Source organism: Pinus tabuliformis, chromosome Q (assembly GCF_031772625.1).
Source record: "Pinus tabuliformis cultivar Carrire ecotype Pingquan chromosome Q, CPIR1, whole genome shotgun sequence".
Lineage (NCBI taxonomy): Eukaryota > Viridiplantae > Streptophyta > Pinopsida > Pinales > Pinaceae > Pinus > Pinus tabuliformis.
In genome coordinates this window covers 1,373,073,553-1,373,085,934 of record NC_142296.1, presented here as the reverse complement: position 1 = coordinate 1,373,085,934, position 12,382 = coordinate 1,373,073,553, and the positions used below count along the sequence as shown (strand labels likewise).

General features: G+C 41.2%; 1 protein-coding gene across 2 annotated transcripts in view; it reads left to right on the top strand.

Annotated features, from left to right (window-relative positions):
* The window catches only part of ALDH6B2 (aldehyde dehydrogenase 6B2), a 281,225-nt gene that overhangs the window by 41,172 nt on the left and 227,671 nt on the right, over positions 1 to 12,382 (top strand). The window contains exons 3-5 of one of the 2 annotated variants that reach the window (XM_089386419.1): positions 9,060 to 9,134; positions 9,508 to 9,669; positions 9,886 to 9,964. In XM_089386419.1, coding sequence (XP_089242545.1) covers positions 9,060 to 9,134; positions 9,508 to 9,669; positions 9,886 to 9,964 — 316 coding nt within the window. Of the gene's footprint in view, positions 1 to 9,053; positions 9,135 to 9,507; positions 9,670 to 9,885; positions 9,965 to 12,382 lie in introns of those variants that run through there. The other variant, XM_089386420.1, reaches the window with a different exon arrangement.

Below are 12,382 nucleotides of genomic sequence, written 5' to 3'. Positions count from 1 at the left end.
AGCACCCTCTAAATTTCAATTTCCTTCACGGAAATCCTTCTGCGAACCATTGTCTCTTTGTTGCTGCTCAGCACTGGATCTAGATTTCATGGCAAAAAATCTTCTGAGGAACTAATTCCCTCTACTTTGCTTCTGCCCCACTAGGTACTATTCTGCAGTGTTGAAAATATCGGTATCGGCAAAATATCGGCGAGGGTCCAGAAAATATCTTATCGGCAATATCGGCGAAAATATCGGCAAAATATCGGCAAATATCGGCAAGCATAAAAAATAATTTTTTCAAATTTTTAAATATAGCCGATATTTTCAAAATATCGCGATATTTTGCCGATATTTTGAAAATATCGCAATATTTTCTCGGCGATATATCGTTTTGCCGAAAATATCGCGATATTTCCGAATATCGCCGATATTATCAACAGTGCTATTCTGCACCAACAAAATCAGCTCCCGACCAGCAACTCCAGATGAAATCTGTGCTGCACCTCTAGCCACGGTAACCGGAAAAACGAGACAACAGTCTCTGCGCTGGCCCAGTAACTACTCCGTTGCCCTCTGCAGCAACAACATCGCCCAATCAGACTGATGCAGGCTTTGCGTGAGCCTCCCTTGGCGATTGCGTCACCCCTCCTCTGCTCTCTCGGCCAGAAACTGTGCTCTCTCAGGACAACTGCCTTCACACATAGATTTTTCTCTGTCCTTTCACTGATGGCTTTAGTCCTCCTTGATCTACAATTGCTCTGATACCATGTGAAAATTTCTGAATCTAACAACCATAAATCCTACTGCAGTAAACTAATTTGCATTACTGTTAAAATTGGCAACTAGGGCCAAACTCCACATGGGTCTTCTTATTTATGACAACTGATATTTTTCTTGGATTCTTCTCTCCGAGAGGTGTAGGATTGATTCAGGGATCATCTGATTTTGACATGTACAAATGAAGTTATGAATTTATTTTGATTATGGAAAAATTGTGAAGGTCGGCCAACAAACTTATGTAGGCTCAGAAGCCCAACAGTCACGTCTAAATAGAAGGTGACTTAGCCTCATTTGGACACACTCATCTTCACACTTCTCTCTCTTTGTCCTCATTGATTGGGTATGGATTTTTGGGCCTCTCTCTCTCCACACGTTCGAAATTTCAGGAGGTCGAAATTTCAGGAGAGCGAAACTTCAGGAGGCCGAAATTTCAGGAGACTGAATTTCTGAACATTTTGAGCAAGCATTGACCAACATGCGTTGACCTCCTTTGACTGCGTTTTTGTGAGGGTTATCTCTGTTTGGGCAGATCGCGTTTTTGGGCACAAAAATCAAGGCTAAACGTTGACTGTTGACTAGCGTTGACTGCAGCTAGGGCTGATCGCAGGTAGGTTGTTTGACTAGATTTTCACTGCGCTGTTTTTGCGTTGTTTTGAGGGCTGATTCATCTTACTGTTTGGAGGTCGAAGTTGACTGAAGTTGACCAATTTGTTGAGGGTCAAATTTGCTCTGTTGACCAACGTTGACTTTTCTGGTTATGGCTCTTTTCCTGCTGTTATAATTTATCAGATTTGTAAATTGTACTCTCTCTCCACTGAACCATTGAAGACTATAAGAGGAATTGATCAAGGGTTTCCCCACATTGGGGTTTGTCCTTGGCTGGTGCCACATCTTGTGTCCTATTGCCTTTTCTTGTCTTTTATTGTTTATGTTTATGTTCTATCGACATTTTACTATCATGTTGATGTGATTGTTAAACTGGATATTGATATTGGGCTAATAAAGAAATTGAAGTAAAATTGCTCTAAAGCATAGAACATATCATTGTTGCCTAAAATTAACATGGGATCAGAGCTGAGGTGAAGACAAAGCCCAAGCAAGAGTCAAATAGCAATCACCAAAGATAGTTGGACAAGGACAAAAGGTTTAATGGGTTCCTCATCCTACTTCCCGGAAGACAAGCGGCATGATAAATCTGATTATCATGGATGGAAGATGTCTCTTGATTTGACCTTGGAAGAAAAAGAAGCGCTGGACTATGTGCAGGGTAAAATCCCTTAACCTCTTTCAAATGCACCGACTGCTGCGAAGACCAAGTATAATAGGGTTGAAGTCAAAGCGAAGAAGATTATCAAGGATTCCATTGACAAGCATCTGGTGGCCTATCTCTCCGAATTGAAGACCTCCAAGGTGTTGATTTGGGATAACATCGGATGTGCTCTAGCCGTGAAAATTGGTGGAGAGGCTAAAGCACATGAGATCTCCAAGACCCAGAAATGGTTTGGACAGATTGTACACGGTTTGTGAGTTATTAAAATAATTAATATTTTTAATGGAGTTCCTAAGTCTAAACATAGGGAAAATAAAATATTAATGGGTATTAGTATAACACTGGGTTAGAAGGTTCCAAAAGTCATGGATCAAGCCAAATCTAATCTTAGTCGTTGATTAGAGATTTAATCTCGTCCATTGAAGGACCAACGGGAAAAGTATAAGAAGAGGCTTGAGGGTCAGTTGTAAGATACACCAGAGTGATCAATCATTCATTTTGCTAGAGCGGGGTTGCTAAGCAAAGTTGAATCAGTGAGCAGTAGTGAGGGGCAGTGAGTACGAGGCAGAGAGGCAGAGGTAGTATTGAGAGACCAATGTAGAAGTAGAGAGAGCGAGACCAACAACCAGTCCAGGCTACGCAGAGCCCAACAGAGTTAGCGCAGAGGCCAGAGGGATTGCGTCATCCACGCAGAGGTTGCTGGAGTGACGCAGAGGGTCCCAGAGGCTACGTAGTGCCTCAAAGGGCTGACGCAGGGGGTATTGGGGCCGACGCAGGTCAGCAGGAGGCTGACGCAGAGGCCAAAAGGGCTAGCGCTGAGCTTCAGTTGTGTCGGAGAGGGTTTCGTGGGACAGGTTTTCTGAATACCTATTTCCGGATATAGAGGTATTGTTGCCGTGTATTTTTCTTTTTCGGGTGAGCCAATTAGGCACCCAGTTGTACTCAGAAAGACTGCATAATATTATAACCCTCTGAATAGTTGCACCGATTTTCCCGCATTGGGTTTTTCTTGGGACATTTGTCCAAAAATAACGGTGTCACTTGTGTGCTTCTTTTCTTTCACTTGATGATCTGTGGATGTTGTGACTGTATTGTGTTTATTTCGGTATTTAAATGTTTTAAATAACTTGTTTAGAATTTAAAAGTAGAAGAAATAAACCAACAAAATACAGATTAATTTTCTAACGGATAGACTTAGAAAATTCAACATGGTATCAAAGCGTGGTTGTAGATCACAGAGAGCTAAAGGCATCAGCTGAGCAGAGCATTTGCAGCAGAATCAACTGTCTTGAGTGACAATAGTTGATCCTTGCAGAAGCGACAGAGGAAGGGTTGACGCAGAGGTACTGCGTCATCAGTTTGGGCCAGAGAGAGGCTAGTGTAGAGGCTAAGGAGGGCAGAGAAAGGCTCACACAGAGGCCAGGAGGGCTGACATAGTTGGCTGAGGGAGCTGTTTTGCCGGTGCCGGGATTGCGCAGAGCCAAGAGGCTCAATCCTTCAGTTGTTGGGGTGAAGGAAGTTGTGGGCAGTTTGCGAGAGCGAAGCTCGTGGGGTACTGTGGTTAGAACAATACCTAATAGGGCAAGACCAAGGTAGAGGGAGTTGCTGCCGAGGCAGATTTCTAGCCAAGGAATCCAGATCAGTGGTGCAGTTGCATAGATGATCGGAGAGGAGCAAATTGACGGTTGGCAGAAGGATTTCCAGGAGGGAAATCAGGACTCAGAGGGAGTCCATAAGAGAACTTCTAGACGGGAAGTAGAGAGACTTAGAGGAGTTGAACCAAGAACTTCTAGATGGAAAGTAGAGAGACTCAACAGGAGTCGAGCCGAGAACTTCCAGGCGGGAGGTAGAGAGACTCAACAAGAGTCAAACCGAGAACTTCCATGCAGCAAGTAGAGAGACTCGGAGGAGTCGACAGAAGAGCAACAAAATGGCCGTGAATGGACTGAGAGATCAGGACAGGTGGGACGAAGCGTCCAACTTTGTGGTCTGGAAGGCCAAGATCTTGTCCATTCTAGACAGACATCGTATCAAGGGCTTCGCCTTGAGAGTGATGGCTATCCCAGTTGACTGGGTAGCTAATGAAAGGTACAAGGAGGCAATGGCTATGGCAAAGTGTATCATCCTTGATGGGGTCAAGGATCATGTGGTCCCACATATTGCCTATAAGGAAATGACAAAGATGTGGGACATTTTGAAGAAATTGTACCAGCATACTTCCGTGCAGTGGAAGATGCTCCTGGAGAATTAGCTAAGGTCATACCAGATGCAGAAGGGAGAGCAGATAGATGTCTTCCTCAGTTGGTTGAAGGAGATCTGTGACCAATTGACTTCCATAGGGGCCATGTCGGATCAGGAGTTGATGGTAAGGACCACACTCAACGCAGTCTTCGAGGATTGGGAGACATTTGTCCAGAGCATATTGGGCTGGACGAGTCTTCCGGATTGGGAAGAACTGTGGGCGGCTCTTCATCAAGAAGAGATCAGACGGCTGACCAAGGCAGGAAGCAACAACAAAGGGGTTAGGATCAAGAAGGAAGAGGAAGAGGATGCAACTCTAGCATCTGCGGGAAAGCAAGAGAAGAGGAAGAAGAAGGACCTCTCCAAGGTCAAGTGCTTCCATTGTGGGGAACTAGGTCACTATGCGAACCAGTGTCCGAGGAAGAAGAGTAAGGGAGAGGCTTCTGACTCAAAGGCAGCGCCAACGAGGGCGAAGAAAGAAGTCGAGGAGGATGACGATTGTGCCATGAGTGCTCATGTGCCACTTGAAAAGTAGTGGGGAGACATCGAGCTGTAGTTAGGAGGACTACAGGCGATGAGGGGCAGGATCGTTGAGGTACCCAACCTCTTGGATTATACCTTGCTACGGGAGCCCCGAAGAGGAGTAGCAGGACTGGCTGATGTTGGTAGAGACAGATACGAATGAAGCGGTAGAGAGTGCTACAGTGCAGGAGTCCCCGGGCAGCACTAGGCTAGCAGGCTGCAACAGTGCAAGAGGCACGTGAGTGTTGCACCAGTGCAGGATGGCACAAAGAGGTTTGCAACAGTGCGAGATGCGGGGAGTTGTTGCAGCAGCGCAGAGGTTAGTAGAAGGAACACTTGTTAGCGGTAGAGAGAGCTTCAACATCAGGAGTGTTTCTAGCTTGAAAAGGATGTCAGAAGTTGGGTTGATCAATTACTTACTTCTTAGTAACTGAGTTGCAGTGTAGTAGCATGATGCAACATGATGAGAGGGGGTTACAGTGTAGATGCAGTGTTGGGAGAAAGGACCCGCAACAGCACGGATGTAGAGGGAGTTGTCGTACGGATGCAACAGTGGCAGTGGCAGAGCCATGGGTAGCAGTACAGGATGCAACAATGCAGAGGATGTTGGGCGGGGAGGCTTAGCATCAACACAGGTATCGATGCCGGATAATCAGAGTGATGCTTAGTGAGGAGTATTACTAGAGCACAATTCTTGCTAAGAGGGAATGTTGATTTGGGGTAGCATCAGATGTGCGAAAGCGCATGAGCTCTAGCCATGAAAATTGGTGGAAAGGCTAAAGCACATGAGAACTCTGAGACCCAGAAATGGTTTGGACAGATTGTACCCGGTTTGGGAGATATTAAAATAATTAATATATTTAATGGAGTTCCTAAGTCTAAACTTAGGAAAAATAAAATATTAATGGGTATTAATATAAATCTGGGTTAGAAGGTTCCAAAAGTCATGGATCAAGCCAAATCTAATCTTAGCCATTGATTAGAGGTTTAATCTCGACCATTGAAGGACCAACGAGAAAAGTATAAGAAGAGGCTTGAGGGTCAGTTGGAAGACACACTAGAGTGATCAGTCATTCATTTTGCTAGGGCGGGGTTGCTAAGCAAAGTTGAATCAATGATCAGCAGCGAGGGGCGGTGAGTACGAGGCAGAGACAGTACTGAGAGACCAACGCAGAAGCAGAGAGAGTGAGAGCAACAGCCAGTCCAAGCTACACAAACCACAGTAGAGTCAGCGCAGAGGCCAGAGGGACTGCGTCATCCACGCAGAGATTGCTGGAGTGACGCAGAGGGTCCCAGAGGCTGCGCAGTGCCTCAGTGGGCAGACGCAGAGGGTCCCAAAGGTTGCGCAGTGCCTCAGATGGCTGACGCAGAGGGTCTTGGGGCTGATGCATATCAGCAGGAGGCTTATGCAGAGGCCAGAAGGGTCAGCGCTGAGCTTCAATTGCACCGGAGAGGGTAGGATTGATCTAACGATCATCTGATTCCGAGAAGTATTTATGGAGATATGAATTTATTTGTATTTACGTGACAAATTGTCAAGGTCGGCCAGCAGCTAAATGTGTGGTACACATGCCCAGCATATCATATAAATACAAGTGAGGTTGAGGTATTATTCACTCATCTCATCTCTCACACATTCTTCTCTCCTTAGCTGATTGGGTTTACACACAAGGAAGAGAAGCTCACACGTGGGAAGGAGGACGCAGAAGCTGCAGCAAGATGTTTTGACCAGCGTTGACCAAGCGTTGACTTTTCAGGAGTGCGGTTTTGGTGTGGCTGCCTCTCCTAGGTAGGCCGCAATTTTTGGCATGCAAACCGAGGCAATCTGACCTCTGGTTTGACCAGCGTTGACTGCCCTAGTTTGTGGCAGCAGGTTGACTTCAGTTGACTGCAGTTTGACTGTGTTTTTGGGACTGTTTATGGGTTGCTTCTTCTTGCTGTTGGAGGACTAGATGATTGGGAAATTGACCAAGCATATTGAAGGTCAATTTCATCTTGTTTGACCAGATTTGACTTTGCTAGTTAGGGTTTGCTGCTGCTGTCATAAAATTACAGATTTATGTATTTGTACTATTTCTCTCTGTTGAACTATTGAAGATTAAAGAAGTATTGATCAAAGGTTTTCCCCACATTGGGGTTTGTCCCTGGCTAGCCGCCACATCTGGTGTCTCTTGTCTTGGCTTGTTTTCAATCGATCTATTAATGTTCTATCTGCATTTTACTTTATGTTTATGTGATTGCTAAACAGTGGCTATAAGAAGAAATTGAAGTAAACTGCACCAAGCATAGAACATACCATAAATTAACAACCTCATAGTCTACCCTTCTTACACACTTTGAATTGGATGCATGGGTTTAGGATCCCTAGGCTGGTTCAAAGTTGGCTCTCATCAACTTTGGATGGAAGCTAAGCAAAAGATTCCATGAGAGGACATATTATGTTAGCTCTATCATAGGTAGGAGACAAATATAGAGAAGCATGCCCTTGGTATTATGAGATATGTGGTCGATTTCATTGTTTATTTTGAGAATCTCACTATTCCCTTTCCACCTTTTCTAAGGCTTAGATCTTACATTCTTTGACCACCTAACCGGTTGGACACTACTTAGAGGATCACATCTTTCATCTCAGTGCTCCTAGTGGATAGGGCTACCAAGTGGCAAGCAAAGAGCAGCACCCTCTCAACCAACAAATCTCTTAAAGCTTGAGAGGTTGTCTAGCCCTTGATTGCCAGGCCCTTGCAAGGTTGCTGACTTAGATCTTGAGACGATGTATGCTAGATTAATAGGCAACACTCCTTCAATTCCCAGTAGTAGTGGGCTATCTCTTTTAGATATAGAAACATTTCTTAGGCAGGATCCAACTCTTCCAGCCATTCCTCAATATAGAGTTTCTTTCCTTCAGCCTTGGATTGTAGGAGAGTTGCACGCTTGATGGTGGATACTCTAGTGGAGGACAGCTTCCCTTCTCCTCTTGGTGACAAACATGAAGCCTTGAGTCTATTTTCCTTTTATTCTCCTTAAGAGTATTGTATTTCACTTTTGATTTGTGCTTGTAGAGTTTAGATGTTATAGATTAGCCTTTCTTTTTTCTCTTATGGAAGTGCCCTTTGCTCTCCCACTATGTACTGTTACTTATGTACTAAGCAGTCCCATTGACCTAGTTTTGGTCATTTGTTGGAAATTAATAAATTTATCTTATATTTGCAGTCCCATTGACCTATTTGTGGTTATTTGTTGGACATAAATAAAATTATCTTATCTTATTTTCACCATGATTTCAATCATGTGATAAATGTAGAAAAATTGACTGTAAAGCCAACCTGGTTTCAAGTTTTGTGAAATCACATCAGTTTAATGCCCAACCCAACATGTTTTATGCTGCTGCCATAAGCATGAATATTTCGAACTTCCCTTCCCTTCCCCTGCTAACTTTTTCCTCTCAGCCTCCTCTTCTCCAAATCCCATGAAAAAATGAAAGTTAATGGTGCCTTTCCTTTTTCCTTTTTCCTTTTTGTTCTCTTGTTATGAGGAGAGACCTAACCCTAAGATCTAATGGCTGAGATTAGATCTTAGCCATTTAGATCAAGGGCGGGGATTTAATTCCTCATTGACCCATGAGTCACTTTATCCCCTAAGTCCCCTTTTCAGTAATTAACTCAAAAAGTACTTTATGACTTTATGACATAAAGTCACTTTATGACATAAAGTCACTTTATGACTTTATGTCTCCTAAAGTCACATTAACTTTATTTTTCTTAAAGTTAAGTCAAGGGAGTCACATTAGGACACTTTTTCCTAGGCTAGACATCAAGCCTTAAGAACACGTGTCCTTGGTACTCTTTTTCTAACAATAAATTGGCAATTATGGCAGTTGGAGGTGTTTCACCCCTGAACTGTAACTGTTCCCAACCATCTCGAAGAATTGAGTTGACCTGAGTGCATAACAAGTAAATATGTGAGTGGTTCGTGCTGTGACCACATTTTAGAACAATAATGTTTCTTAATGCAATTTTTGTTGTGTTCACTTCGATGGATGTGTGCAAGAGAGGACAATGCATGCGTGAACAAGGTTGCCCTAATTATTTTTGTGGTTTATTTGTCTTTGATAGTTGTGTGTTGAGTGGACCATGCTTATAAATAAGTTTTATATCGGCTAGTTTTATGGAACATAATTTTGTCTCTTTGACATCAGCTTTATTCTTTGTGTTTTTTAACAAATCAGTTTTGATTCCTGATGTACTCCTGTATTTGTGGAATGCAGCCAAAGGTCAAAGTTCTTATTGGAGGCGAGTTTTTGGATTCCCAAGCACAAGAATGGATTGATGTTATCAATCCGGTTAGTTTCAGACAGATTAAGATATTTCCTAAAACTGATGTAAAAAAGGCCTGTGCTTGTTTGGTTGTGGAGTGCAAATTAAAATCAGAAGCATTGTCCTCATTCTTGAATGAGTTTCTTTAGCTGGTCATTTTTCTGTTTTCATGCATTAATGTTTTGAGTTTCTACTACTTTTAACCATGCAAAAAAACTGAACATGTGCTCATATGGCTTATGCAGCAAAGCATTTTACTATCTTTCAAGTTCTCTAGTCCAGTGATTCTTTTGTATTTGGGAGAAAGAGTCATTGCAATAAACCACATTATTTCTTACTGGCATTTAGCAAGGCACATTTTTTATTTGGTTATTTCTCACAAGATTTATTATCTACCAGGCAACACAGGATGTTGTCTCAAGGCTGCCCTTGACCACAAGTGAAGAATTTCAATCAGCAGTAGGTGCTGCAAAACAAGCTTTTCCTGCCTGGAGCAACACCCCTGTTACTTCACGTCAGCGTATAATGTTTAAGCTCCAAGAGCTCATTCGAAGGGATAGGGTAACCAAAAGGATAATGCTTTTTTCAGGGTTTTTAAATGTTGAAGTTAATGGTGGTTAGAAGATAAATCTTCTAAATGAATGAAATTTGTTTCAGAGAAATAATCTTGAGTATTACTATGCAAATATCATTACATTGCTTTAATCATGCATTTTTTTCTGGTGGTTAATTTAGTGGGCAGAAGGATAATGCTTATTATTGAGATTGACAATGCAGGAAAAATTGGCAGTGAGTGTAACTACAGAACAAGGAAAGACCCTAGGTGATGCTCATGGTGATGTTTTCCGTGGGTTGGGTAAGTGTTCGGAATATATCACAAAATCCAAAGCATCAATTTTAATGTTTTTGTCAGCCACATTATAGCGCTGACATTTAGAGTTTATAGTGCTGTTATATACTCTTTTACTGCAGAAATTTGTTGCAATTTTACCTCTATCTCACTCTTATTGTAGCTATTCTTTTTTCATTTTATTATCATAGGTCTTGGGGCTATTATTCACTGCTGTTGTAAATTGGTTTGTTGCCGCAAGTTTTCATCTTACAAGCTAGTTTTCTATGTCACTGTGTAATTCCTTGATTGTGTGTTTGGGAACCTTATTTAAGCTTACATTGGTCGACTTAATGCATTAGAACAGCTGTAGGACCATTTGAATTCAAATATGGAAATTACCTTTGAATCCACCATAAACCCTAATTGTTTGATCCTCATAGTTGGTTGTGATAGAAATAGAAGCCTTAGGGGTTCTTGACTTGGTTGTTATAAACATAATAATAAACATAAATAATAATAAATTAATTAATTAAATGAAAATTCAAGGGGGGCATATCCTTTCACCTTGTGACTAGACAATGCTAAGTAAACCATCATGAGGGTTTTACCATTATCATTCTTATTCATTTTATCAATAAATATTTTTTATTGTAATTTTATCTTGCAATGTTATAAACATAATAATAAATTAATTAATTTAAATGAAAGGTAAAGGGGCATGTACCCTTTCACCTTGCGACCAACCAATGTTATAAGTAAATTGTCATGAGGGTTGTTATACCATCATCAATTTTATTCATTCTATCAATCAATATATTTTTATTACAAAAATAATTCTATCTTCAATACAAACAGGGATTGCTTGTTATATTGGTATCATAGCCAACATTCTTCACCTCTCCCACTGCAACTACAGTTGCATCACTCAGTGATCTCCATAAAGTCGTCATAACTTCACCACAATCCATTGCCATTGATACATTCAACCGCAAATTCTTTTGTTCAAACACATGGGTAATCCCTTCAATGAGAAATTGAATCGGCTCAACTCACATTACAAATCACTAGCCTACGTGTCCATTTTGCGTCGTCCCCAACCTCTTCAGCTGTCGTTGACCTGTGCCACAGTCGCCTTGTTCGGTTGTACTGTTCCCTTGCAGCCGCACTTTACAACCGTAGCCACCATCGCACTATACCCATACACACTACTGCTCACACTCTTCCATGCTCTACTATTGGCCGGTAAATCGACCGAGTGACCAATCGTTATCATTCGTTTGATAGTCACAACCGTACAATCAAGGGTTGACTTAATTAGTCACCATTTTCATTAATTAATCATTCTTAAATTAAAAAGTCACTTTATAAATATTTGCTTTCGTTAATATATAAATATTTGCCAGACCAGATCTTTTACCAATAGGCATATTAAATCACCTAAACATTAGCAACGAGTTATAGCGGCTAGGCAACAACACATGAGATGGTCTTGACCTTACCCTATATCTTTACCAGGGTATCATACTATCTTGAATTCTTCATTCGAACTCGGATGTTAGGAGAAGTAAATTTGGTGAATCATGACCTAGTCCTTAGTTCCTTTTCCTCTGCACATCTCCCTCTTATTGTGATGGCCTGCACTTGGATCTGAGGATTTTCTCATGTTTTCACATATAGACTTCATGTTTCTACTTTCTTTCTCTCTTTATATAAGAGACTTCTTAGTACTCTTGCTTTGTATTGACATCATTGTTTTCAGTAGTCCCATTGACCTACTTTTGTGGTCGTTTGTTGGATATTAACATAATTATCTTATCTTATCCATTATTTTTGATTATTCAATATTTTCCAAACTTGCTCAATCTTCCAAATTCTTTTATGTATTATTATATTCCCATTCTATAGTTATTTCTCTCTCTCCATTCTACCCCCTTTTACCTAGTATTTTTACTTTCCTTGGGCTTCCCCTTTTCTTTTTATCTTTATCTTATTAATATAATTCTTTTCTTTTCTTTTCTTATTTGATTTGTTTCTTGTCTTAACTTTCCTATTTTTCCTAACAAATTTTTGTGCTTCATCCCCTCCTGCACCCTGCTTTCTTAATTTCCTAAAAAATCTTTGCTTACCCCGCACCTTTTTCTCTTTTCTTCCCCCATTTACTATCTTATGTTGATTTTTGGTAGCATTGGATGTGCTCTAGCCATCAAAATTGGTGGAGAGGCTAAGGCACATGAGATCTCCAAGACCTAGAAATTGTTTGGGGAAATTCCACCCGGATGGAGAGATATTAAAATAATTAATATTTTTAATGGGGTTCCTAAGTCTAAACTTAGGAAAATTAAAATAATTATGTGTATTAATATAAAATGGGTGAGAGAGTTCTAAATGACGAGGATCAAGCCAAATCTAATCTTAGCTGTTGATTAAGGACTTAATCTCGAC